Source organism: Onychomys torridus, chromosome 7, assembly GCF_903995425.1.
Source record: "Onychomys torridus chromosome 7, mOncTor1.1, whole genome shotgun sequence".
In the NCBI taxonomy this organism is placed as follows: Eukaryota; Metazoa; Chordata; class Mammalia; order Rodentia; family Cricetidae; genus Onychomys; species Onychomys torridus.
This window is the reverse complement of record NC_050449.1, coordinates 78,969,789-78,997,122: the sequence shown is the minus strand read 5'-3', so window position 1 is coordinate 78,997,122 and position 27,334 is coordinate 78,969,789. Positions and strand designations below refer to the sequence as shown.

Here is a 27,334-nt window from a genome sequence, read left to right as displayed (position 1 = left end):
TCACTAGCGCCTGTTATGGTTCATCTTTAAAAAAAACAAAAAACAAAACAACAACAACAACAACAACAAAAAAGTATGGTCACTTTAAGTGGGTTAAGGTGCTACCTCATTATGATTTTGATTTTCCTTTTACTAGGAATTACTAATACTGGGCATTTTTTTCACATACTTGCATCTTCTTTGGGGGAAATGTCTGTTGCTCATTTTCAGTTACATTATTTTTCACTGCTGTTGAGTTTTTGAGTCCCTGACACATTCAACATATTAATCATTGGTAACATGAGTAATTACCAATTCTGTAGAATGCCTTTCCACTCCATGTTATTTCATTTGTCATGCATGATCTTCTTAATGTAATCCCATTTGTCTGCTTGTCCTCTCTCCCTCCCTCCTTTCCTTCCTCATTTTTCATTTTTTTTTCTTGAGAGATAAAGTTTCACTATGTAGACCAGACAGAAACTCAGAATGCTCCTGCCTCAGCCTCTCAAAGTACTATGATTAGTGTTTTTGTATCATTGCCTTGCTTATAGAGTCTTATAAAATAAGTATTGCTTATAGTTATCATTGAAGTGTTCTCTGTGCTTTATTATAGCGGTTTAGTAGTTTCCTGTTTTACCTACAGTGCTTCAATCCACTTTGAGTTATATCTTAATATGGTGAGAAATACGAATCTGGTTCTATATCCATTTCCCCCCGATACTGTTTATTGCTAAGACAATCCTTTCTCTAATGTATGTCTTTTGTTGTTGTTACTCTGTGTGTGTGTGACTGTCACTGGTCAGGGAACGATAGCTACATGGGCTTGTTTCTGGTTCTTTATTCTGTCCAATTGATCCATGTGTTGGCTTTTATTCCAGATGCATGCTGTTTTACTGACTGTGGCTTTACAGTCTGTTTTATGTCCATACTACACAAAGTGATTTATAGGTTCAATACAATTCTCATGAAAAGACTAACAACTTCACAGGAAATTTAAAAATCACAAATTTAATACAAAAAAAAAAACAACAACTATGAAACACTGAATAGTCAAATCAATTTCAGTGAAAGAAAGAAAGCTGGAGTTTTCACAATGACTGATCTCATTTAAATTCTTTCGAAAATATTTTAAGGTTCCACTTCTTTCCCATAATTGTAGAAAACCAGAACCATAAACAGGAAACAGAGGATTTCAAGCACCTCATAAATGGAAAGTACTAGAGAGACACCTAGAAACAAAGTGTGGCCTTTGACTGACATGAGCTGCTTCAACTTCTCTGTTATTGTAAAAAAAATCTAAATATCCCATGGTAGAAACTTTAAAAAGTTAGAGAAGAAACAAAAACCAAGCAGTGTCCACCCCTGACAATCCCTTCTCCCAACTTCATTTTGGGGCATCCCCTTTGAAGCACTTATGTATGACTTTAGGAAGTGCATACCCGGACACTTGTTACTAACAAACACAAAGCTAGGACCGAGAGGAAGGAAAAATAAAGCTGACAACTTCTATATGTATCAGCCTTAGGTTCTATTCAAGTTATATGTGTCTGTGTTTCTATCTTCATAAAGTTTATCAATTTCTTCATAATTGTAATCTAAGTACATGGGGTATAAAGTCCCAACATCGACACAGATTCTGTGCTAGACAGTTTTAATTTTCAACCTGACACACTCTAGAAACACCTGGGAAGAGTTTCTTAGTGAGGAATTATCTAGATCAGGTTGGCCTGTAAGCCAGTCTTTGGGGAACTGTCATGGTTGTTAATTGATGGAGGAAGAAAAGTAGTTGAGAGGAAGTAAGCAAGTATGTGTTCATTCTTACCCCGCTGTGGACTGTAGATGTGACTTGACTACATGCTTTGTTTCTGCCTTGACTTCTCCAAAATGATGGTCTGTGACTTAAAATTGTAAGTCAAGTCAACACTTTCTTCCCAACAGTCCTTGTATTTAGATTATTTTGTCACAGCAACAGAAATGTAATCAGGACAGATTCTTACCCACATACCCACATAAACATTCAGTACAAAGCAGTAACAATGGAAATCACTAGAATGTGGATTGGGGTACCCTCTAAGATACTGCTCTGAGTTTCTCTTTCTCTCCTTTTTTTGAACTTACCCCAAATGTAGGTCCTATTTCTTTTCCGAACTACATGTTTCATTTTTCCCTTTTGCTTTCTCCCCTAGTATTTTGCTTGACTTGAGTGTCACTGCTCATCACCATATGCAGAGGGCAACAGTAATGCTGTGTTTGGCATTCCCCTGTCCCATCAGGAGAACTGTCCATGGAGTTTTCATCTAGTACCAAGTGTGGGCATGAGGTTAGGACAGTGCTGCATATCACTACATTAGTGAAAAAAACAGGAAGAGAAATTAAGGACCTTGGCACAGGTGTAAGCATAAACATTTCAGTGTCCTGAGTATTTCAGAATGACACAAAAGGCCGGCAGAATGAGGGCCTCCAACCCCCACAAGGCAAAGTAGGCTCCTGTCCATTCTGATGCTAGTGTTAACAAAGCTGCTGGAATCAGCTCATGGAAAAGATGTTCCTGAGGCATATTAAGCATCCATTAATTAATTCTTTCCTTGTATCAACTTTATCAGTGGCTCCAGTGTATGAAGACAAATTAGCTTTACTTATTGCTGTCCTAAATCTCTTAGGAGATAATGACAGCTAATTGAAACTATCAGACTAAAAATCAGTCAGTATTCAAATCAGCAAACAAGAACCCACATTGTCTAGTTTAAGCAGAAAAGTAACTAAGATGGGGGAAGTTTATCAAATCTCCAAGAAAGCCTCACAGAGGGTAGAGGGCCTATAAAGATTAGGCTAGAGGGCTTCAAGTGAAAATCTTCATTCCTGCTTCCAGAGAGGGGAAAGGAAGATTTCACCCACACACTTTCAACACTGGATTCAGCATTCAGTTAAATCTGGAGGCCTTTCAAAATTATATGCATTTCCTTACTTTGTACTTTGAAAAGAGTGCAGATTCCCAGGAAGTTGCAGAATTGGCTCAGAGAGGCCCTTTCAAGCCATCCACTAGTGTTACTCAGTGGTTACAGATTACATAAATGGAACAGATTTAAAAGAAGAAAATTAGTGTTGGGGTGTGTGTGTGTGTGTGTGTGTGTGTGTGTGTGTGTGTGTCTAGTTCTGTATAACTGCATAGGTTCATAAAACCACAACACAATCAGGATGCCACTCTGGTCCACTGCCATAACGCTTTCCTCCATACTTCTCCTTTATAGTCACACCCTCCCTCTCTCTTCCCTTACCACTAGCAATCATCCATCAATCTTCCTTTTACTCTGTTTTTATGGTCATATAGTGGAATCATGTGGTCTTTGGAAATTGGACTTTGGACTCAGCATGTTACCCCTGAAGCCCATTCATCAACAGTGAGTTCCTTCCTACAGCCAAGTAGCATTCTGTGGAATTGACACACCTAAGTATGTTTAGACTTTTATCCACTGAAGGGCAATCTGTTGTTTCAAGTTTTGTGTTATTACAAGTAAAGTATTGGGAATGTGCCTGGGCAGAATCTGCCAGTGTTTAGTGTTGTCCCATTCTTGGATATTTTCTTGTTATGAGTGATAGTGCTCCAGCTAACTTTGAACTCTTTATGTAGATCAGACTGGCTTTGATCTCCTGATCCTCCTGCCTCAGCCTTCAGAGTGCTGAGATTACAGGCATGTTGTAAGGCCCAGCCCTGTAAAGTTTTTAAAATCAGTGTCTTCCTTCACTGAGTTGCTCAGCAGAACCCAAGCAAAAATGGCTTGTTCTAATGAATCCTTCGTTATCCTTGGCACCTAAGTCATTTTGGGTAGATCTTCTGACATAGAGAGTGGATAGAAGTCTATAATGAGCCCCAGGTCTAGCACTGAATGTCACTGAGTCTCACCCTCTGTCTTGTTTTCATATATTACTGCACTCTCTCTTCCCACCAACACTTGTATTTTGAGACAAATACCCAGATAGTATAGTTTTATCTGTAAACATTTCAGTGTATGTGTCTCCAAAAACTAAAATCTAAAGAAAAAAAATTAAAAATAAAAACCAAAAACCTAAATGCCATTATCTGAATTCCACACTTTGTTTTCCTTTAGACATAGAAATGATTTAAAAAAAAAAAATGCTTGAATGCCAACAGTCTATTAGGAAGGAGGCAAAACCGGTAAAGACAGCAGAGGAAATTAGACAAGAAAAGGAGGGTATAGATCCTTTAGAATGTGTGGACCCAAAGAAACTGGAAGTGGATTGCTCTCCCCAGGAATTTCTCCTTTGCCTGTAAAGAAAGTCATCAGAACAGAAAACAGAACTTCAGTAGGAGAGAATGCCTTCAGGAGGGAGATGCAGCTGGCAGTGGCTGAGCTCAGAGTCGCCCACTCTCAAGGGTAAGGTGGGGATGGTGGTACCTGGGACCCACAGCATCTCCCACAACAGGCCTAAATTTAAGGAGCCATCAGTCATCTTCACAGAATTTCACAAATTAAAAATAGTTTACACTTGGTGTGTCCAAGTCACGATCAAAGGATGTCCATACACTAAAAATTATTTCTAGCTTTTTTCCTTTCTCTGTTAAAATTTTAAAACATATAAGAAATTTAGAATTCTACTGTGTACAACTGGATATCCATTCAGATCACACCGTTAGCATTTAAGCATACTTTATCACATATCCATAGGCTTTTTCTCTTTTCCTTCTTGGATTCTTAGCTGCATTTCATAGAAAGTTGTAGGTATCCCCTTATCCTTAATTCAATTGCCTTAAATAAAATGGCATCTTTTTTTTTTTTACTCAAGTTCATAATGCTTACCACTTTAAAAATTCTCCTTTGATAGTTATTTTTAATTTTTAAAGTTAGTAATGTACATGAATATGCAAGTACCTCTATATGTTGAATTAGAGTCATTTGGGTACATACTCAAGAACTAGCTGACTCTGTGAAGGCCTGGACTTAACTTTACAGGCTCAGGAATATACCACGATAACTTGACCGGATACAGAGCAGTATCCTCCTGTATACAGACATCCTGTCTGCTGTTTAAAGGAAAGCTTAACAGGATCCAGATACTCCTGAAGACATCCTGTCTGCTGTTTATACAGGAAAGGGAAGCTTAACAGGACTCTGTTTGTGGTTTATTGCCCTTGGAGATATCTAGATAATCCTGCTGAGCAGTCCAGATAATCCTTCCTGTTCAGTGGGTTGTGGTTCCCTGCCAAAAGTCTAGACCAATAGTTTCAAAAAATCACCTGGCCCCTTCTACCTAATCCCAAGTTGCCAATTCCTGGCTTGTGGTTTTCCCTATAAAACCGTCTACACCTGGGCTCATGGCCTCACCATATTTCCTTCCATCTGCCATGGGGGTGGCCCAGGTTGAACCTGAATACAAGGACCCTTATGTGCTTGCATCAGAAACTGGCTCTTCTTAGTGGTCTCTGGGAGTTTCCAGAAACGGGTACAAGAATCATGCTTTCTATTTTTAGTTTTTTTTGAGAAACTACCTGAGAGCATTTGAGGTGTTTCCATCTCTACTGTCTTCAATTTCTTTCTTTAGGGTTTTAAAAATAAAGGTTTATTTTATGTGTATGAGCATTGTGCTTGAATATATTTATGTGTGACACATGCATGCCTGGAGCCCTCAGAGGCCAGATGGTTGTCAGTCCCCATTTTAGTATTTGTCTTTGTCACTGACCTTTTACTGTGAAGTGACCCCATGACCAAGGCAACTCTTACAGAAGAAAGATTTAATTGGATACTTGCTTATATTGTCAGAAGTTTAGCTCATCATCATCATGGAAGGGAGCCTTGAAGCATTTGGGCAAACACTGGAGCAGTAGCTGAGAGCTACATCCTGGTCCACAGGCAGAGAGACAGAGACAGAGACTGGGCCTATTGTGGGCTTTTGAAACCTGAAAGCCACCCACCCTGCCCCTGTGACACACTTCCTCCAACAAGGACATACCTCCTAATCCTCAAATAGTGCCTCTTCCTGATGACTAAGCATTCAAATATATGAGCCTCTAGAGGCCATTCTTATTTAAACCACCACAGTACTCAAAACTCAACCTAGGTTCACTGCTAGCTGCATTTCTTTCCCAAAAGGCGTTCTTTACAGGTGAAGGAGATATTCCTTTGAAGAGCAAGTGCTCTTAACCACAAGGCTCTCTTCAGCTCCTCTTCAAAGTCTTGAAGTGACCAGTATACAGGTTTCTTCCTTCTTGGTTAAGTTTATAGCAATGAGTGGTTCATTTAAAAATAAATAAATAAATAAATAAATAAAATAAAAAGCAAAACAGAGATATATCAAATAATTCCCTACTGGTACAATTTTTATTTTACTATTAACGTTTATACTATTTTGAAGGTATTGTAAATATGATGTTTTCTGATTTCTTTCTCTACAAGTTGGTTATTGGCATACAGAAGAATCTATTGATTTTTAAATGTTGATTTTATATCTTTCTACTTTGCTGAAAGTGTTTTTTAGTTCTCAGAGTCTTCTGAGGGAGTCATAGGGTTTTTTACATGTAGGAATGTGTCATAGTTAGGAATAAATTGACTTCTTCCTCTCCTTTGTGTATCCCTTTTATTTCCTCCTCTTTTATTTTTATTCAAAAATAAAACACAAGCTTTGAGCACTATGTTGAGTAAGAGCAGAGAGTGGGTACCTCTTCTAATTTTGTTTCTGTTGCTGTGATAATGTATCTGGGCAGAAAGCAAATCAAGGGAGAAAGGGTTTTGGTTTGGTCTGGCCTCACAGTCCACTTTAGCAAAGAAGTCAAAGCTGGGACTCCAAAGGCTGGGACTCCAAACTGCTAGCTGCATCATGGTGGGAAAAACAAAACAAAACAAAACAAAAGACAAATGCACAGGATCAGCTGACTTTCTCTACTTTTCCACAGTATTGAGTCAAAACCCAGGGAGTGATATCCCCACCACCACCACCACCAATTTGCCTGACACAATACCCCATTGATTTTCTCTTCCTAGGTGATTTGACACTGCTGAGATTAACAACAAAATTTAACTATCTCAGCACACTTGTCTCAATCCTGATTTTAAAGAAAATGCACAGGTTTCCCTTACTAAGTGGAAGGAAGGTTGGCCACAAGTTTGTCAAATACAGTCTTCATTATATTAATATATATTTCTTTTCTCTCTAGTTTCTTAGAGATTTTATTGTTAAGATGCTGAACTTTGTTAAAAGCCTTTTCTCCATCAATTGAGATGCTCATGCAATGTTTGTGTTGTCTATGTATTACATTTATTAATTTTGATATGTTAAATTGTCCTTGCATCTCTGGAATGAAAGCAACTTGATCATAGTACTGGGTCTTCATATGTCCTTGAATTCGGTTTACAAGAATTTTATTTAGAATTTTTGAGTCTGTGATCATGACAGAAATTGGACTATAGGTTTCCTGTTGTATAATTTTCCCAGTTTGGGTACATGGTAATGCTGATAGCATAGAATGAGTGTGGTAATGTACCTTTCCTTTTTATTGTAGGAACACTTTGAGAAGCCTTGGTGTTAGCCTTTCTTAGAGATTTCAAGGAATTTGACAGGAATCCATAATCTTGTTTGTTTGTTTGTTAGGAAGCTTTTTATTACTGCGCCAATCATGGTTTCGTTTGCTTTGCTTATATCCTTTTAATTTAATTTTGGTGAGTCATGTTCAGTAGGAATTTATTTCTTCTAGATTTTCCAGTTTTTCTGGAATTTAAGTTTTAAAGTACTTCCCAACAATCCTCTGCATCTGTTGTAATAACTTCCCCCTTTCTTCTCTGATTTAATTAATTTTCATCTTCTTTTTTTTAACTTTGGGAAGTTTTTCTAGCTCGTTTTGTTTTTCAAAGATGAACTCTGGTTGAGCTTCCTAATCATCCTTTCAGTCTCCATTTCATTAGTATCTGCCTTCATCTTTATTTCTTTCCATTTACAACTTTTGGACTTGCCTTGTCTTTGTTTTTTTTTTTTTTTTTTTTTTTTTTGAGGTACACCAGTGGGTAACAATCAGTTACCAGTGGGTTTTTTAAAATTTTAATTAAAAAAATTTTTATTTAACCACTTACAGCTATAAACATTTCCCCTAGAACTGCTTTAGATGTGTCCAGAATAGTCTGGAAAGTTGTTGTTGGTGTTGGTGTGTGTGTGTGTGTGTGTATGTGTGTGTGTGTGTGTGTGTGTGTGTGTGTGTGTGTGTGAGACTTGTTAGGACTGACTACTTGGGATTAGATAATCTATCAGCAGCTCATTTCTGGAGAAGACTGTTTATTCTTCATTAATTGCTGTAGCTCTTCATTTAGTGGTAGGACCTTGTGAGATTTTTTCCTGACATGTTAACTGGTATTGTCACTGTGCAGGTGTGGGGGCCCACAGAGGCTTTCTAGTAAGGCCTTACTCAAGGTCAGAAAGTCTGAGCTTGCTTTGCCCAGTAAGGCTGCATAATAGGATGATTTGACCAAAGGTGTGTTTACCAAGTGTTTTTATAGGTCTACACTTGTTGGTACTTTATACCTTGACCTTGAAAGTCTTTTGCCTCCTTCATTGCTGATGTATGAAAAAGCCCATCATGAATAAACTTGGAGTGACTGGGTATTGACCCAGGGACCTCCCAAAGCTATCCTGTGTCTCTGTCATTTTCTTCATCTACGCCTATATTTCTTCCTATTATTTCTCAGTTCCTCACTCCTCCTTCATTCAAGAACCCTTTGACAGGTCAGGGCTGGTCCCCAACATGTAGGTCTTTTTGTTTTGATTTTGTTTTTCGAGACAGGGTTTCCTCGAGTAACAGCCCTAGTTGTCCTAGAACTTGCTTTGTAGACCAGACTGGCCTTGAATTCACAGAAATCCACCTGCCTCTGCCTCCAAGTACTGGGATTAAAGGTGCGGGCCACCACTGCTGGCCTCCTGCAGGTCTTCTTTAAGTGACCATGTTGTCAAGGTTTTGTGCATGCAACTCCTTGTCATATGTAGCAGACGCTCTGGTCCTCTGGCTCTTACCTTCTTTCCACCCCCTTTTCCATGATGTTCCCTGAGGCCTCAGTAATAGGGTTGTGTTTTAGATGTATCAGTTGCATATGGGCAACCCCAGGTCAGTTGTTCTTTGCATTTTGACCAACTGTGAGTTTCTGTGGTGTTCTCCTCTGCTGCAAAACAGAACTTGCTTGATGAGGGGTGAGAGCTGCACTCACCTGTGTGTATACAGAAGAATACTTAGACCTTGATGAATTGTGTCCTTTATTAATATACAGTGGCCATAAAAAAATCTTTTTTAAAGTTTATTCCACCATATATCAGCATTATTATACCAGCTTATTTTCAACTTCCACTCATTTTATAAATCGATTTCCATCCTTTGACCCAGATTTCCTGGATGTATACCAGTGAGGTATGTTTCTTAGAGACAGTGGATAGTTTGATGTAGTTTGTTGTTGTTGTTTTGTTTTTAATCCAGTCAGCTAGTTTGCATCTCTTTGTTGGTGAGTTGAGATCATTTACACTTAAATGTATTATAGAGATGTTTACTAAGTCCTAAGATTTTCTTATTGATTTGTCTGGTTAATTCCATGATTGTTTCTCTGTCTCTCCCATAATCTCTCTCTACCCTACTTGTATTAGGAATATGCTAGTTTAGTATGTTGGACATGTGAGATTCCTTCTTACCCTTCATTAAGTTATTCATGCTTGGCTTGTGCTTAAGTCTATCTTCCTCCTCTATGTATAGTATTTCCATAAGTATCCCTTTGCAGATTGGTCATCAAGAACCATAGAATTTGTGTTTGTCTTGGTACACCCCCTATCTCCATCTTTTTTTTTTTTTTTTTGGTTTTTTGAGACAGGGTTTCTCTGTGTAGCTTTGCGCCTTTCCTAGAACTCACTCTGTAGAGCAGGCTGGCCTCGAATTCACAGATCCACCTGCCTCTGCCTCCTGAGTGCTGGGATTAAAGGCGTGCGCCACCAATGCCTGGCCATATCCATCAATTTTAAGAGAGCTTTCCAGAGTGTAACAATTTTGGTTGACAGTTTTTCCCTTCAGGTCCTGAAAAATATAAAAATAATAATAAAAAGATAGTAATGCGATTCTGATGCACTTGCTTTTGTAGGTGATTCAGAGTTTATCTCTTACCACTTTTAATATTGTTCTTTCAACATGAATGACTATAACATGTCACAAAGAAGTTCTTCTCTGGTCATGTCTACTCAGAGTTTTAAATAACCTGTGTTTGAGAGTCCATTTATTTCTCTAGACTTGGGAAAATCTCAGTGAGTAGATTCTCTAGATCTTTAATTTTCTATCAGTTCCTTCTTCTATCCATAGACTCTTCAGATTGGTCTCTTGATTATATTCCAGGGCCCTTGAATCTTGTGGTCATGCTTATTTATGTAATATATACTCTACCTCATCCTCCATCTTGGATTTCTTTCCTCTGCTTGGTTAAGCCTATTGGTGAGAATTATTCTTGAACATTTCTTTTATATCCACATTTTTCTCATCTATTTTGCTGAGTTTTGTTTTTTTTTTTCCTGTGTCCCTTACTTTCTTCTCTAGGTCCTAGATTGAATTCATCTGCTTGCTTGTATTCTCTTTAAGTTCATTGATAGGTTTTACTAGTAAACTTTTAAAATCTTTAGCTGATATTGTACCTATTTCAGTATCTTTAGATTCAATAATCGAGGAATTATAGTTGCAAAGGAGACTCTAAGGGAGTGATGTTTATGTTGATGTGTTTTTTTATGTTTCTTGTGTTTTTGTGCTATGGTTTTTACATCCCTTCATTGGAATCTCTCTCAATGTATTTTAGCTGTATTTGAGTATTTCTGTATGTAGAATACTTCTCCTGAGTGCTCAATACCCAGTACTACTCAAGAGAGGAAAAGATAAACTATTGTAACAGCAACATTAAACTATGCAATAAAAAATACAACAAAATCAATTAAATCTCAGTAGTAGACAGAAAATGGCAAAACCAAGGTCAAGTCTGGTATGAGACAAACAGTCACTTAAAGTTAACATTGCCTTAGATGAAGAAAGGAGTGAAGGACTCAGAAAGCCGGAGGAGAAGCCAGGCTAATGAAGAAAGCATAGAGAAGGAAAATGTGATGGAAGGAAGAAGAGGAACACAGTTAGCAAGAGAAAAGGGGAAAGAGCAATTCCCCAGTAGTGAGAAAGCTCCAAAATAACATTCGATGCGTGGCAGAAGGGAAAGACAGATAGAAAACACAAACTTTTACAACCAGTAAGATAAAATCCAAAATGTTACTAAAGTAGACTAGAAAGGAAAAAGGGGGCAACAGAAAGCAAGTAGGAAAAGTAGGCCCCAAAAGGAAGATTGCCTAGTGATGAAAAAAATGCATAAAATTTTTAGACAAAGGCATGGAGGGGAAAAAATACTTAAAAATGTAATGACTTACAAATATTGCTGAACCTGTAGTAAAATAAAAAGGGGAGAGCAGAAGTTATGGGAAAAGAAAAGAAAAAGAAAAAAAAAAAAACGATGAAGAGTTGGATCAGTGTCTTTCTGTCTCGTCCAAAGGTAAGCCAGGCTATTTACTTTCTGGTGTAATGTGGTTAATTTTCACCTTGAGGTAAAAGCGAGGTAGTTTCCTGTCAATCTACAATAAAAGGTTAAATTTTCATTAGCTTGGAGTTTAACTGACTCAGTCACCTATAACCACTACATTTATGATACCTATTGGTGCCACCAACTAGCATTCCTTTTGGGCCCAACAGTGTGTAAAAATATGAAGCTCATGCTGTTTGTGCCAGGGACAATAATATTACGTCAGAGTATCTCTCCATTTGGTCAGCACCATGACAACTGTGGCAGGTGGACTTCTACTTTATAAGCGGTGTTCTAAGGTTTTCTTCTCTGCTACTTCCTGAAGCAGGATCAGTTCTTTGCCTCACCCCCAACTTCCAAGACATTCCTTGGCTCAATTCTGTCCTTTCTTTTTCTCCATCATCCAATTATCTTCTACTTCTACCTAGTTTGTCATATCTTTGGGAAGTCAGATGAAATCTGTAGTACTTTAGTATATCTCTTCACGTGTTTGTTAAAGTTGCACTTAATTCTTATGTGTAGGATTTTGACTATAGGAACATTTTATACCCCCGTGTTTACAAGTGGTTGAAACATGGCAACTTCCAGATGAATGAATACTTAGAATAATACAGCTAAGGACATACTTTACGTATAAAAGTTAGCCGTGTGTGTGTGTGTGTGTGTGTGTGTGTGTGTGTGTGTGTGTGTGTGTGTGTGTGTGTGTTGTTACTGTGTTTGGCACTCTATTCAATGCTATCAACACATTTTCACCACAGCAAAACGCACTTTGCAAGATGAGGAAATAAGGCTTCAGGAAACCCAAAGGACTTACTCAGATACAAGGAAGAGACAGATAAAAGATGTGAACTCAGGTCAACATGTTTATTTACATTCTCAGGTTTGGATCAGTGGGCTTCTCTGTTCATGAATGGGTGACTATCCTACACAGCTTCAGGTCATTGCTTATACATTACAGACTGGTTTTTGTTATGCGTCAAAGTAGGAAGTAGGAAAGCAAGGAAAGTTCTTGTACTGGGAGAGTTGGGGAACTGGGTCTCAGTTTTCGTTTTTCCTTCACGCTGATCTAGCAACTCAAGGTCCTACAAAGTCTACAAAACAGATAACCAGGCTGAGCCAGTATAACAAGATATCGAGTTTAACTCCGTTTAACAGATTAGAGTGCCAGGGGCTCATACGGGAACACAAGCAGGGCAGAGGTTCAACCAAGTCCCGGCTCCTCGTGCTGTTTTCTTCTGAGTCATGCTACCCCTCCCTGAACACATGTTTACTAAGGCGCCTCTGTATCAGACTTCAGCAGCAGCATGTTTTCTATTCTGGACTGATTATTGGTTTACTTTCCTCCCTAACAGTTTCCAACTTTTAAAGTGGCCTTTAGATTTAGATTTAAAGCGAGAAAACCTATTGCAAGTCTGTCCTCAGGTACCTAGTGGTGTGACCCGAGTCAGCAGCTGGTCGCACAGTGGCGATTTGAACAACCTGTGGTGCCTTTTGGGAAAGGGATGACACTCAGACACTCCGGGTATAACAGGGGCTCACAGAGCAGTAGGGCAGAGCAGCAGGACTTGGGAAGAGGACACCCCTGGTTTCCCAGTCACCCCACTGCTGGGGATCCGGGAGGCAACTTAGCTAAGGTGTCTATGCTTGTACTGAGTGGTGACGGGTGCTCGGGCATCCAGCCAGGTCCTTGTTTTCTCCATCCCCGCCTTATCATCCCTTCCGAGTCACGACCAGCCGGGAGACACAACTACTAGGATGACATCTGCCATCTAGGAGGGACACCACGGGTTCTGAGTCCAAGGCGGCAGCCTGTGTCTACAGCCCCAAGCCCGGCAGGGTTAAGTTCCTCTGGGACCCTAGGGGCAGGCCACAGCCGAGGTGCTGCCACGCTAGGCCTTATGGGCAGGCCCCGACCAATCACCGTGGGGCATACACGAACTCCAGCCAATCAGCGCCCGTCTTATTCCTGAGGCCCGCCCGCTCTAGCCCAGGTCCCCGAACCCCGTCCCGGCGCCGGCATTCGCGGCTGTCGCTTGCAGCCGCCTCCGGAGCCGACTCAGGCAGCCCGGTTCCTGGCTCCCCTCGTCGTCCCCGGTCGCCTTCACTGAAGATGAGTCCCTGCGCGGCCGCGCGCCTTCCCAGCGGAGACCCCCGGCGCACCTTCATCTAGCGACTGGTGAGGGCGGAGGCGACGGCGTCCCGCCAGCCCGGCGAAGGGAGCAGGCTGGGCCCCGGGGAGGGGACTCGCGGAGGGGTGGCTTCGAGCTTCGCGCCGCGCGTGGCACGGGCGGGTGGCCTGGGAGCGCAGCCCCGCCGCCCCCTCCAGCTAATGAATGGCCTGGTCCCGCGGAGTGCTACGTCGCCCGGCTTCCCGACACGCCCTCCAGCGACGTTGCAGTTCTAGTTCCGAGAGTTGCCTGGCGTCACTTCCCTTGGAGCCCTTCCTGGAGGCGCCGTGTCCCCTAAGCGCTTAGTGGAGTTTACCAATTTTTTTTTTTTTTTTAGTTCACGTGGGCCTTGCTGAGTTTGCAGGAGCAGGTCTTGCAGGAAGGTGTGCTGCTGGGAGGAAAGGGACTAGGTCTGTTCTGCAGAGATAGGCTCAAGAGGCCTTTGGTTCGTAGCTATCAGGTTGCAAGGGAATGCCAGTTCAGAGGGGGAAATGGCCAACCCAGACCGTACGTAGGCCATGTTTGACTAGGTTATCTGACATTCTAACGTAGTCATAAAACTTGAGTTGTGTTAGCCGGAGGAGCAAAAGTTGAGTAGCACCTGTTTCTGTTGACCTCGAAGTAGGACATTTGAAGAAGTTCCCCAGAAATACTGAGAAGGGTGGTGCTTTATTTATTTATTTATTTTTTTAAATAGATAGTGTGGCTACCTCCCTAATGCAAATTCGCAGGCATTTTTGGTCAATTCCTGACTTATTTGTTGAAATACGTTCGTTTGTTTTTATTGTTTTAGAAACCTACTTCATGGTACAGGAGGTCAGAACTTTTTTTTAAACGAGTTTTCTAAAAATGTTTTTGGCAAACTTTAGTCACATCGCAGCTTCAAGACAAACATTAATTGGATATGTTGGTTTTCATTTTTAATAAAACTTGTTTGAAGAACTTTCAGTATGCTAGTTTTTTTTTTTTTTTTTTTGGTGATGATTTAACTTCACTTTTTAACTTTCAAGATGCTCCTGGATTCCAAAATTCTAGACTGAATAAGTATACCTATTAAAGGATGTTGGTTACTTTCAATGACACACTAGTTTCTTATTACAGGGAAGCAATTCTTTGCAACATCCAGATGCACTTATTTGCTCCCTAAATTGTGGGCACATTTTCTGTTATGAAAATAAGATAGGCATTGAACTACACAAAGTTTCTAGGTCTTCTACACAGAGAGTATTTGAGAACAACATTAGATTGCAGTATTAATAGAGCCAAATTACTTAATGTCCTAACCATTGTAAGCACTTATTTTTAATTAATTAATTAATTAGTTTGTTTGTTTCGAGACAGCGTTTCTCTGTGTAGCTTTGCGCCTTTCTTGGGACTCACTTTGGAGACCAGGCTGGCCTCGAACTCACAGAGATCCGCCTGCCTCTGCCTCCCAAGTGCTGGGATTAAAGGTGTGCACCACCACCGCCCGGCTAAGCACTTATTTTTTAAAATGTGTTTAGGCTTATAACAACTGATCTTTGATTATGACTCATAATATGTAGCTTGAAACATTTAAATTAGTAAAGATACAGGTGTACAGGGGAGGTATTTTGGTTCTAAAGAGCTCAGCAAAAACAGTCTTGCTTCCTGACGGTGAAGATGATGAAGAAGGATAGCATGCTTCTCTCTCCCTTTCTGTAAGGATCTTAAAAGCCCTCCATGTCGGCAAGGCGTAGATCTCCAAAGGAGGTTATTGTCAGTAGTTCACAAAGGAAGAAATGGAGGAATAGGGAGCTCAAGTCGCTCGTCTATGGTTCTAGTGTAGCAACCCAGATGACAGTTTTCTTGACTATACTATATTACATCCTATTGACATTCCTAACTGTGGTGAGAGAGCCAGTTGATTGACAAGTGGTTGATTGACAGAGTACTCTTCTCACTGTATGATTTTTAGGTAGGTTACTTGTTTGCTCATAGTAAGGTGAAGGTAGTAATATTTATAGGGTCAGTAAGAAGGTTGAAATGAGACATAGTTAATTTATAGTTAATTTAGGTAAAGCTCTGTATGTATATGTCCATATGAAAGTTCAAAAGATGGTAGGTATTTTTATAAGCACTGAGAAGTAGCCTTTTAAAGATTTGAATGAAGAGTATTTCAAAAAGAAAGGGCCCTAATATATTATTGATGTTTTCTGACTTATCAAGATGTCATATTTTCTCCCTAACTTGTTAGATGTTTGTGCCATGTGCATAAAATATCTCATTAGGTTTTAGAACAGGTCAAGAGATACTTTAAATCTTTTACAAATGAAAATATTGAAGCTTCACGAAATTAAGTGGTGTGTTCAGGATCCTTAGGTAGTTACATACTTGTGTTACTAGCTCAGGTGTCTTGAATTCAGAATCTGAGCGTTGTGTGCTGCATAATACAGTCTTAGTTCTTGTTCTGTTTCTGTGGAACACCATGACCAAAGGGACTTATAGTTGAACTATTTAATTATGAATGGCTTGCTTACAGTTTCAGAGGGTTAGTCCTTGATCATTTTGACAGGGAGCATGGCAGCAAATAGGCAGACATGGTTCTGTAGCAGTAGCTAAGAGTTCACATCTGATCCTCAAAATAGAAGCAGAGAGAGAAGGGGCGGGCAGAGGCTGACCCAGCCTGATGTGGGCTTTTGAAGCTTCAAAAAACCCACTCCCAGTGACACACTTCCTCTAACAAAGCCACACCGATTCCAGCATAGTCATATCTCCCAATTCTTTCCAAACAGTTCAACTGACTGGGAACCAAGCATTCAAACATTGGATCCTTTGGAGCATTATCGCTTATACCGCCATAAATACCTATGCTCATATGAAACTCTCTACCTAGACTTCCAAGGATATTTATTTCTTTTTTGAGAATTTCTTACATGTGTATAGTGTCTTTTGATTAAACCCACTCACCATTTCTTCCCCTCTGATTCCTTCCCTGTCCTTTCTACCACTGTTCCCTTCCACTTAAATGTCTTAAGCACACACACACACACACACACACACACACACACACACACACACACCACTTAGACAACTTATGCTTCCTGTATGTGCATGGGTATAGGGCCATCTACTGGAGCATGGGTAGCCTCTCAGGAGCCACACCCCTGACTTTCTCTATCAGCCATCAGTTGTCAGTAGCTCCTCAGCTAGGGAAGTGACTTCATGATTACCTCCCTGCCCCACACTAAGATTTTGTCTGGCTTTATTGTGTTCAGATCTTGTGCATGCAGTAAGAGTGGCTGTGGGTTCATATGTGCAACCATCATGCTGTGTCCAGAAAAAAATGCTGTGTGCTACCTCTGGCTCTTAAATTGTTTTATCCCCTTGTCCACAATGGTCCCTGAGCCTTGGGAGGATGGGTGTGAATCAGGTATCTCATTTGGATATCTGCACAGTCTCTTATTCTGCATGCTGGCCAGTTGTGGGTCTCTGTGTGAATCACCATCTACTGCTAAAAGAATCTTTTCTCATGAAGGTTGAGTGAAAAGTCCTTAGAAGTCTGTTAAAAGTTATTCTCATTTAGCAGAAGAATAGTAGTAGATTCTCAGCTAGGGCCTGTGACCTACCCAACCATTAATTGGCCCCATTAATGGTGCCAGATATGAGTTCTATCTTATGGAGCAAGCCTCAAGTCCAATCAGAAAGTGTTTACTCCATAACATTTGTGCCAATATTACAACAGTGAACATACCTTGTCAGGCTGGTTGTTGTAGTTCACAGGGTTAACACTTGGTAAGACTGTTGATTACTGTTAGATAAAGCTGTTTTTAACATGAGAGACATTGTTTGTTTGTTTGTTTTCTTTTGTTTGGGATATATTAGGGGAGTAGGTGATCAGATTTGTTTTAAAATAAAATTATAGATGAATGTAAGGCCTGTGAATCATTGTTCAGAACTCAGTGTTGACCTGCTAAGATCTTTGTGGCAAGATCGTTGGGGCTGCACCATTGCCAGTACCTAAGCTAGCTAACGCAGGAGCCTTGCATTATCAATCCATCCTGCCTTTAGGATTCGGTGCAGTGGTCACTTCAAACACATAAGGCGGTCTAACGTTGTCTAACGTCTAACCTGTCCTGATGTGGGAAAAGCAGGAGTAGTGCGGGCTTTAGAGCTTGAAAGAGTGAGATCAGTGACTTGACTGTTTTGCTGTATATTGTGTTTAGTTTTGACATTTTAAACGACTTGAGGCATCGGTTCCTTTTCTTGGTGCCAGTTAAATGCCAATGATTTTTTATTCTTTTAGGTTCAAACTGAGATTTTGAAGTGGGTTTGTTTGTTTGTTTGTTTTGTTTTTGTTGGTTGGTTGGCTTGTTTGTTTTTGTGGGACTGTGTTCAGTTAAAACTGTAGAGGTTTGCAGAAACAGACCCGGTGTTAGAATTAGAACTCAAGTAGTTTGTTGTTCTCGTTTCTAAAGGGACTCATCAGAATAGTCACTGTCAGAAAGCCAGTTAGATCTTAGACTTCTGATGTCGGGACTTCAAGTGGGCGTGGAAATAACAAATTTAGACTCTTCCATATTTGTATCTAATGTTCTGAAGTGTCCCCTGAACACACAGTGGACTCTGGCCTGTCTCTAAAGAGTCTTGTAACTGTTTTTTTTTTCCCCCTGTTCCCAAAGAATAGATAGCAAGCAAAGGTTTACACACCATGTAATAGGGAAGGTTTTGTTGTTGTTGTTGTTGTTATTTTATATAGCTTTAAGAGTTATATTGAATGTCATCATCATCATTTTATACTTTGAGATTTCAGATCATATTTTTTGTATGTGATGATTATAAAAGAATACCCTCTTATGTTTTCATGGCTTCATTTTTTTGTCTCTGAGCCATCTAAAATTTATATTAATACAGGTATAAAGTATCAAAAATTATTTCTTTCCAGATAGTACTCCAGTTTTTCTGATGACCCTAGATTAATTATTTCCCCCATGACAAGGGGCCATTCAGGTGAGAAGACACATTGCCTGCCACAAAATGAAGAGTAATGGGTGAAGTTTTGGTAATGGTTATGATGTAGCTTTAGGTGGTGACCTTTAGGAAGACATTCTCTTGAAGACAATAGATTTGAATGTGTTTATAGCTCCTGGGGACTTAGCTTATAGAGTTTAAAAATACAGGAGATAATGAACATTCTGAAAGAGACCAACATGGAAAGTTGATAGCTTTTTTTTTTTTTTTTTTTTTTTTAATGAATGAAGGCCATTTAGATGTGGAGTTACATTGTAAAGTACTTCAAGAGAGTTAGATTTGTAATTTTGCTTTTACTTTGTTTTCCTACAGGTCACCCTCGCAATTATGGATATTTGAAAGGCTCAGACGGTGTGGAGGGGGAGTTCCCCTCCTCACTCCCCCTTGGTGCTTGACTCCAGGAATAATTTATAAACTGGGATTTTTAAAAAAAAATTAAAGAACTTGTATTTGATATGAACTTTATAGAACTATTTATAATTTTTTGATTTAAGTGCCAAAAGATTATACAAAGACATATAGTTTTCTATAATTGTTGTGATTAATTAAATTATAACCCCCAGAGGGTCATATCTTCTCAATAATTCTTCCTGAATAGTATCCTTGTGTCCTAGCTTTTCATTTTTAAAATTTCCTTCAGTGACTGTTCTGAAGGAATAAGCAATATAAAAGCAATTAGGATGGATTCTGCCACCCCTGACTGCACATCAAAATGCCGATCCCTGAAGCATGCTTTGGATGTCCTCTCTGTGGTGACAAAGGGGAGTGAGAACCAGATCAAGGCCTTCCTCTCCAGTCACTGTTTCAATGCTGCAACTGTCAAGGATGCCTTTGGCAGGAATGCCCTCCACCTGGTTTCCTCCTGCGGGAAGAAAGGCGTGTTAGATTGGCTTATTGAGAAAGGAGTGGATCTGCTGGTGAAAGACAAGGAGTCAGGCTGGACAGCCTTGCACAGAAGCGTTTTTTATGGGCATATTGACTGCGTTTGGTCTCTAGTGAAGGTGAGTGTCAATTTATTTAAAACTTCTTTAGGCATGTGCTTTTCTTTTTCCTTTTATTGAAAATAGATTTTTCCCCTCACATTATATATCCTGATTATGGTTTCACCTCCCTCTTTTCCTCCTACCTCCTCCCCATCTCCTATCCAGATCCACCTCCTTTCTATTTCTCATTAGAAAGTAAACAAGCCACACCTTTAATCCTAGGTTTATGCCCTTATTCCTAGCATTTGGGAGACAAAGGCAGGCAGATCTCTGGGAGTTCGAGGCCAACCTAGTCTACATTTTGAGTTCTAGGACAGCCAGAGCCCTGTAGTGAGGCCCTGTCTTGAAAAAAAAAAAAGAAAGAAAACAGGCTTCTTTTGGATGAAAAAAAAAAAAAAATAAAGCATAATGAAATAAAACAAAAACTAACCCATTGCAATTGGACAAAACAAACAGAAGGAAAAGAGCTCAAGAAAAGGCATAAGAAACAGACCTACTCGTTTACACACTCATAAAAACACACTAAGCTGGAATCTATGATATGTACACCAAAGACCTGTAGAGTAAAAAGATAGAGAAAATATAAAGTTAAAAGAAATAAGGTAAATTTTTTTTAAAAAAAAGGTCCAATATGACAGATGTGACATTATGAGATAAAGAATCTCCAGTGCTGCCATTGAGTTCATTTTCTCTGGCCATCTACTGTGAACGTACAACTACTTCTTTTCAGCTCTAGGACCCCATCTGGTGGAGTGTGGCAGGCCCAGTGCGTGTTGCCTCAGTTTCTGTGAGTTCCTACCTCTCCTGTCCTGTTGCATCTAGAAGTTCATGGTTCCTTCCTGTCCTCCATCTCCTCTGACTCCCACACTCCTTCCACCTTCTCTTCCACAGGGTCCCTGAGCCCTGAGGGGAGGGATTTAACGGAGACAGCCCATTTAGGGCCGAGTGTTCCAAGATCTCTCACTCTGCCTATTGTCTGGTTGTGGGTCTCTGTATTTGTTCCCATGTACTGCAGGAGGAAGCTTTTCTGCTGATGGCAGAGCAAGGCACTGATCTGCTTCCCTGACTGGATATTTTCTAAGAGAGGTTTATATGTGTTTGATACTCTTACTGCTATAACTTATCTTTAGATTTAAAATCCCTTATATCTTACTTATTTACACATTTTATGTAAAATTTCAAATACACATCAAAGCTCACAACATACAATGAGCTATTGTGCAATTTTATGATATGGGCACTGTATGCTATTGTCAGAAAAAAAAAAGAACTTGAACAGAGTTTATTTGAACAAAGAATGGTTTATTAATTGGGCAACACCTAAAACCAGAGAGGTTCAGTGTGGAGAGGTAGCTTAGGGGCAGAATACTTGCCTAGCATTCTCAAGGCTCAGGTTCCCACTTAATGACTTAAATTATCATTGACTACTTTACAAGGGTACTGGTTGTTTAGCATCAGAATTAATAGTTTTGAATAATATGTCTACTTCTTATTTAACTAGAATAAAATGTTTTTAGTTTAAAAATTTGATAATTAAAATCAGCTTAATTTATATGAAATTTCTCACTTGGTAGATTCCATGTAAGTTTGTTTTGTGAATAGCCAGATTATAAAGTGTTTTGAGAAATACTCAGTGTTATGGCACTAATGAATACTGAGTCATTCATTCTCAATGTGTAACTTTTCTTTATATAGGCATTTTTTTCAAGTTTATGCAGGCCCAGAAAATACTAACCAAGTCTTTCTATCCTCAAGCAATTTGTAGTCAAATTAGGAATCTTACCATTAGTATTTTCAGTTGTTTTATTTTTTTAAAAAACAGTTATTCACATAAGATATTTTTTGTAATATATTCTCATCAAAATAATTTCTAATGTCTATTGGTAGTACAATATCATCCTTCTGTAGCTAAATTCTGTAAGTGCCCTACTTACCAAGTCATCTTAGATAAAATTCCAAACATGGGACCTCAGTTGTATCTACAAGAGGGGAGTAGTAGTCCTTTCTTCTCTCTGCCCCTTGTCTGTAAGGAGCATCACCAATCCCTTTTCTGTCCCTGTGGGGAGCTAAAGAACTAAAGCATCAGTTGGCTGCAGTCTTCTCTTCTCACCTCTGAAGCCTTGGCTGGAACATTGCTTTGCTGATAATTCTGTTGAGCTTTCGAGGGCTCTTTGGTTTTCTTCTGTCTGCGAGGTTGCTAGGCATATGTCTATATTTAGGGCTTCAACTTGAAACAGTTGTGATTTGGCCTGAATTTTGGACTTTGGCTTGCTTTAGATTTTCATGGTAGTGTGGGTGTGTACTGCTCTGAGAAGTTGGGAATTGTGTTTTGGCTTGCTTAGCTTGTTTTATCAGAGCCCTTGTTGACCCCTGATAGATAACTAGCAGTAAGTGAAGTTCACTGATAAGACATTCCTACCAAATTGTTCTTCCAAAACTGTTCAGTGTTCTCATGTTGTAAGATACCTGCTCAGCATGTCTTCTCCTTTGGCCTTGCTATTCTCCTTTCAGGGGAAAGGGATACAGGACTAGTCCTTCATTGAAGGGCTTCATGTCAGTTCTCTGATGTACACCGTAGTCCTTGAGGTGTTACTTGTTGACAACAAACACTATAATCATGAATGCAGGTTCAGTGAATTTGCATCTGATAAACTTCAGAACTATAGAAATTTTTATGTCAAATGCCAAAATAAATTGCTCAATAAATATACACGCATACTGTCAACACTATCAGTCCCTGATTTAGAAATACAAGAGACCTTAGCAGAACTCTTTGCCTACATAAAGTTACAATAGAGGTAACAATCTTAAGTAGCCTTGTTTAGACCGTTTTATTCCATGATGAGATTGAATGCCAAAGGCTTTATGTTTATAGAGTTCTTCTGTTTAAACTGTTTCATTTGTAATACTGGGGTGAGCCTAGGGCCTCACACATGGTAGAGAAGTACTCTGTGGCTGGACTGTACTTAGTCTTGTTTTTAAATTTCGAGACCAGATTCCATTTGGTTTTCCAAGCTGAATTCAGACTTGTAAATCCTACTGCCTAGCAGGGATTGCGGGCAGGAGTCACCCTGCGCCTGGTGCCGTTGTATTTTTATACTGCTGTTTACTCACTGGTCTGGAAGAACTTGCTTTGATTTCTCCTATTGTTATGAAAACCTAATAGAATCCCAGAGTTGCACGGGTTGAATGGCACACTAACTGCAAAGTATTTAGAACAAATATCTTTTGAGTATATGATACGTGCCATATCGTGACCTATGCATTACAGACATTGTAGTGAACATGACTGAGCTCTTTTTTTTGATTGAGTTTTTATACTAGTATGGGGAGATAGGCAAGAATCAAATAACTAAATATAAATGGAAAGTGCTTTTAAAATATTGTAGTGTTAGGGTTTTGTACATAACAGAGACCAACAGTGGTAACATAAGCAAAAAGATCTTAGGGTGTTAGGCACTCCACAGAGGAGATAGCCGGAACATCCAACTGACTGTAGACTTGGAAACAAAAACTGCGTTTTAAAACTAAAATAGAATACGCACAAACTAATTAGAAGAATTGATCTGAAATTTTTCTGATCTTCTTCTAAACCCCAGGAATAATAATTTTTACCTTGCAGTTTTAGGACTACATAGTCAAAATGAAAGCAGATGTTAGTGTTTCCAGTAGCATTAGGGCTCTGTGATGAAATGATGTAGAAAGCCTATCTGTTGTCCATAGAAAACCATCACAAACTACTCAGCCTCTTAAGCCTGCTATCTACTTAAATGCTATTTTGTAAATTACACAATTGGGGACATGTACAGAAAGAATTGATCTTAAGTAAGTGGCATATACTATGCTCAGCATATGTACCTTAAGCATTCAAGATAAATATATTAGGAAGTACAGAAGTCCATGACGGAGCTCTAGAGAAGGAGAGTCCAAAGTCTTGCATTCTGTTGAGAGGTTGTTTCAGACAGTACAGATATATGTGGTAAGTAAGGTCTAGTGGGAATACATACAAGGTAAACTTTATGAGTCCGAGTTACTGAGTTCTCATTTGTCATGCTTATAGTTTGGAATAATGTGCATCTCAGACTGCCTTTTTTATAAGACCAGGGCAGGTGAGATGAAAGAGCTGGGGTACTGATGATCACATTGTAGGAGGCAAACCCTGACTACTACTGCCATTGTTGTAAAATCTTTGCAATCCTTATATTTATAGACATGAAATCTGACTATGAAAAATGAGTGTGTCTGTAAACATGCTTAACTACATGTATACAGATGTAGGTCCTTCTAGACAATCAGATCTACCTTATTTGTTTTGTTAGAAGTTACTTTAACAAAATACTTGAGGTAAATTACCTTATGATGAAGAAATTTTACTTTGGTTTATGATTTTGGAGATTTCAAACTCATTGTCCCATTGCTTTGGGACTGTGATAGTAAAGTACCAGGAGGCTGTAGTGGAGCACACTACTCACCTTGTGGTGTTTACAAAGCAACAAAGAAGAAGAAAGCAACATTCTGAGGTCCTTCAGAAGTACAGGACCAGAGATGGAAGAGTGGCCACTTGGCCCTACCTGTCAAATGTTCTTCTACCTCCTCCTAGGTGTCCCACAGTGGAGAAGTATTACTTTGAAAAACTGTCTTATGTACTTGACTTCGATTTAAAATGTTACTTCTGGGCCAAAGAAATGAATGACTCAGCAGTTAGGAGTGCTTGCTGCTCCTTCCGGGGCTGGGGTTCATTTCCCAGCACCCACATTGGGTAGTTCACTGTAATTACACCCCTAGGGGATCTGATGTCCACTTTGGCATCTGTAGGCACCTGGATGGACACACACACACACACACACACACACACACACACACACCAAAAACAAAATTTTAAAATTTACTTCTTTTCTTGTTCTACCAATATTTGAGCATTTGATGAGAGATAATTATTACATGGTTATCTTTCTTTTTTCAATGTGTTTATGGTGATTATTTGATTTGATATAGAAATTACTGGTTCAGAGGATATTGATAATATGTACTTTTTTTTCTAGCATGGTGTTAGCTTGTATATTCAAGATAAAGAAGGATTGTCACCTTTGGATCTTCTTATGAAGGACAGGCCAGCTCACGTTGTATTTAAGAACACTGGTAAGGATAGCTTCACACAGTCAGTCCAGCAAGGTGCAGTTCTGGAAACTCCTATTTTTTTCGGATTAAGATACTGAGGATACATTTATTTGTTTGAATATCTACAAAGAACTTTTACTTTCACACCTGTTGATTTTTTTTTTTTATTCATAACATCTTGTTTTGCCTTTTTAAAGTTGTGTCTTTAAGAGTTAAAGCACAACCCAAAGGGTTGGCAGTTTATAATTGTTATTATTGTAAAGCCATAATGTGCATCCAGAAAATAACATCAGTACCCAAAGTAACTGAAAAAAGTAACTGTTTTACCTCAAAAAAATTACCAGTTTATTTAGTAAGTGTCTGTGTGTGTGTACACACATTGTGGATGTGTGTGAATATGGGCATGCTTATGTGACAGAGTGCACATGTAGAGGTCAGAGGGCAGCCCTGGTATTGGTTCTTGCCTTTCACCTTGTTGGAGATGCATGGCATCTGCCAAGTGAGCTGTTGTGCAAGCTTCTGGGATTCTCTTGGTCACCCATCTTCTTGTTGGAGTGCTGCGATTACAGAAGCTCACTCCATGTCTGGCTGCCCTGCATCCTGGGGCTCTGAACTTAGGTCCCCTCACTTTTGTGGCAGGCACTTTTGCCCACTAAACCATCTCCCAAGTCCTGCTTGCCCAGATTAGTGCCACCTCTTCCAGCTTCTTTGCCCTTGTGAGTTTACCGGAAGGGAGAGGAGGATTAAATGGGGTATTGGTAGTTTTTATCTAGGTGAGAACAGCCACCCCCACCTCCATTGTACATGACAATCACAATTTCATTCCAGAACATTTTTCAATCTTCCAGAACAAAACTGAAGACTTACCACAAACTCTTCTCTGATTATTTTTATATCAGTTTAAAGGCTCTTTCCCTAATCATTGTGATTTTGTGTATCAAGAGTGAACTGTGAAAGCTAATGTTAGTATTGGATGTGTTAGTTCACACCTGTAATCCCAGCACTGGGGAGGTGGTAGCAGGGTGAGGAGGTCAAGGCCATGTTGTGTTACATAATACATTCAGAGACCATTCTGCACTCTGGGAATCCCATCTCAATCCCTCAGTTCCCCTGAAAAAGAAAATTTTGTTTAGTTACTTATAGTAACAGTGATACCGTGCTCACTTTTATAAACACAGGTATAATTATAAATCTTAGATTTTCTTGGAAACAAGATGGACAGGGCAGGTGATGGTTCTCTCAGCTGGAGGTTGTTACCTCAGTGAGGGCCAAATGCTGTGATTGTTCACATCAGATTCTCGCTTTCACTGTGATTTGGATTTTTTGAGTTTTAAAATTTCCTAGAATTACATATACTGTGTTAATAGATTCATATTTATAAAGACTGCAATCTTTCTAAATATGGAAGCTAAGTTAGTTTCTGTTGAGTCATGGTTCAGGTAAACTGATGATTATTGTGTATCTATAATTAGGCTAAGTTGTCATTTGTTTAAACTATAACAGTATAAAATGTTAATTTTTGTTTCAGATCCCACAGAAGTCTATACTTGGGGCGATAACACAAACTTTACTTTGGGTCACGGAAGCCAGAATAGCAAGCATCACCCAGAGCTGGTGGATCTGTTCTCCAGGAGCGGAGTTTACGTCAAGCAGGTATTTTGAAATATCCTCTGTGTACTTTGGGAGATAAGAAAGTATTGTATTTGATAGTTTGGATTTTGCACATTTTTATTCCTGTGAAGCTCTGATAACACCTGAATGATGAACTCCATTAGGAGTTTGCTGCTTTCAGTTTTTACTGCGTTAGCTTCGGTCATCAAGACGAAGGTACCCCGGACATATGTGTAGTGGGTGCTGAGCCAGTTATTTCTCGAGTGCATGGGTTGCAGGTTGGTGTTAGTTTTGGTACATGACCCTGAATTCTTAAGTGTGAGTGAGTGTGTGAGTGTGCATTTGAGCTGGTAACTTAGGAAGCTTTTCTCCAGGCTCTCTGTCCCGCTGCTGAGCGACATGTTTGACTTCCACAGACTGCCACCACTGTCGATCTGCTCCTGCTCTCTGACATTGTGTGTGTGCGCGCAAGTATGTGTGTGCGTGTATGTGTGTGTGTGTGTGTGTGTGTGTGTGTGTGTGTGTGTGTGTGCTTACTGTGTTTAATGTTACTCTTTCCAAACTTCATTTTCCTTTTACATTCACAGTCTTGTAAGGTATTTAAATTAACAGCCTGAAGTCTTATTTTTGCCGCACACACTGTCCTCACTTTAATGCTAAGATGTTTACATTGTATGCCTCAGATCCCATCATTTGAGCTCATCTTTGTCTTAGGAGCTATGTTAATCTTTGTTACTATAAAGAAATGCCTGAAAGGAGGAAAGATTTATTTTGGATCAAGTTGTAGAGTCCATATTTAGTTAGTTGGTTGTGGTTTTTGGGTCTGGTGAGATAGCACAGCCTGTCGGAGACTGATGGAAGACACTGCTCACCTAAGAGCAGCCAAGAAGCAAGGAGTGTGAAGGAGAGGTGGTAT

At 39.6% G+C, this 27,334-nt stretch overlaps 1 protein-coding gene across 3 annotated transcripts in view; it reads left to right on the top strand.

Annotated features, from left to right (window-relative positions):
- The first annotated feature begins 13,515 nt into the window (after positions 1-13,515).
- The window catches only part of Ibtk (inhibitor of Bruton tyrosine kinase), a 66,498-nt gene continuing 52,679 nt past the window's right edge, over positions 13,516-27,334 (top strand). For all 3 annotated transcript variants that reach the window (XM_036192756.1, XM_036192757.1, XM_036192755.1), the window contains exons 1-4: positions 13,516-13,725; positions 19,019-19,707; positions 24,732-24,828; positions 26,336-26,460. In XM_036192756.1, the coding sequence (XP_036048649.1) occupies positions 19,387-19,707; positions 24,732-24,828; positions 26,336-26,460 (543 nt within the window). In that variant the 5' untranslated portion in view covers positions 13,516-13,725; positions 19,019-19,386. The remainder of the gene's footprint in view (positions 13,726-19,018; positions 19,708-24,731; positions 24,829-26,335; positions 26,461-27,334) is intronic.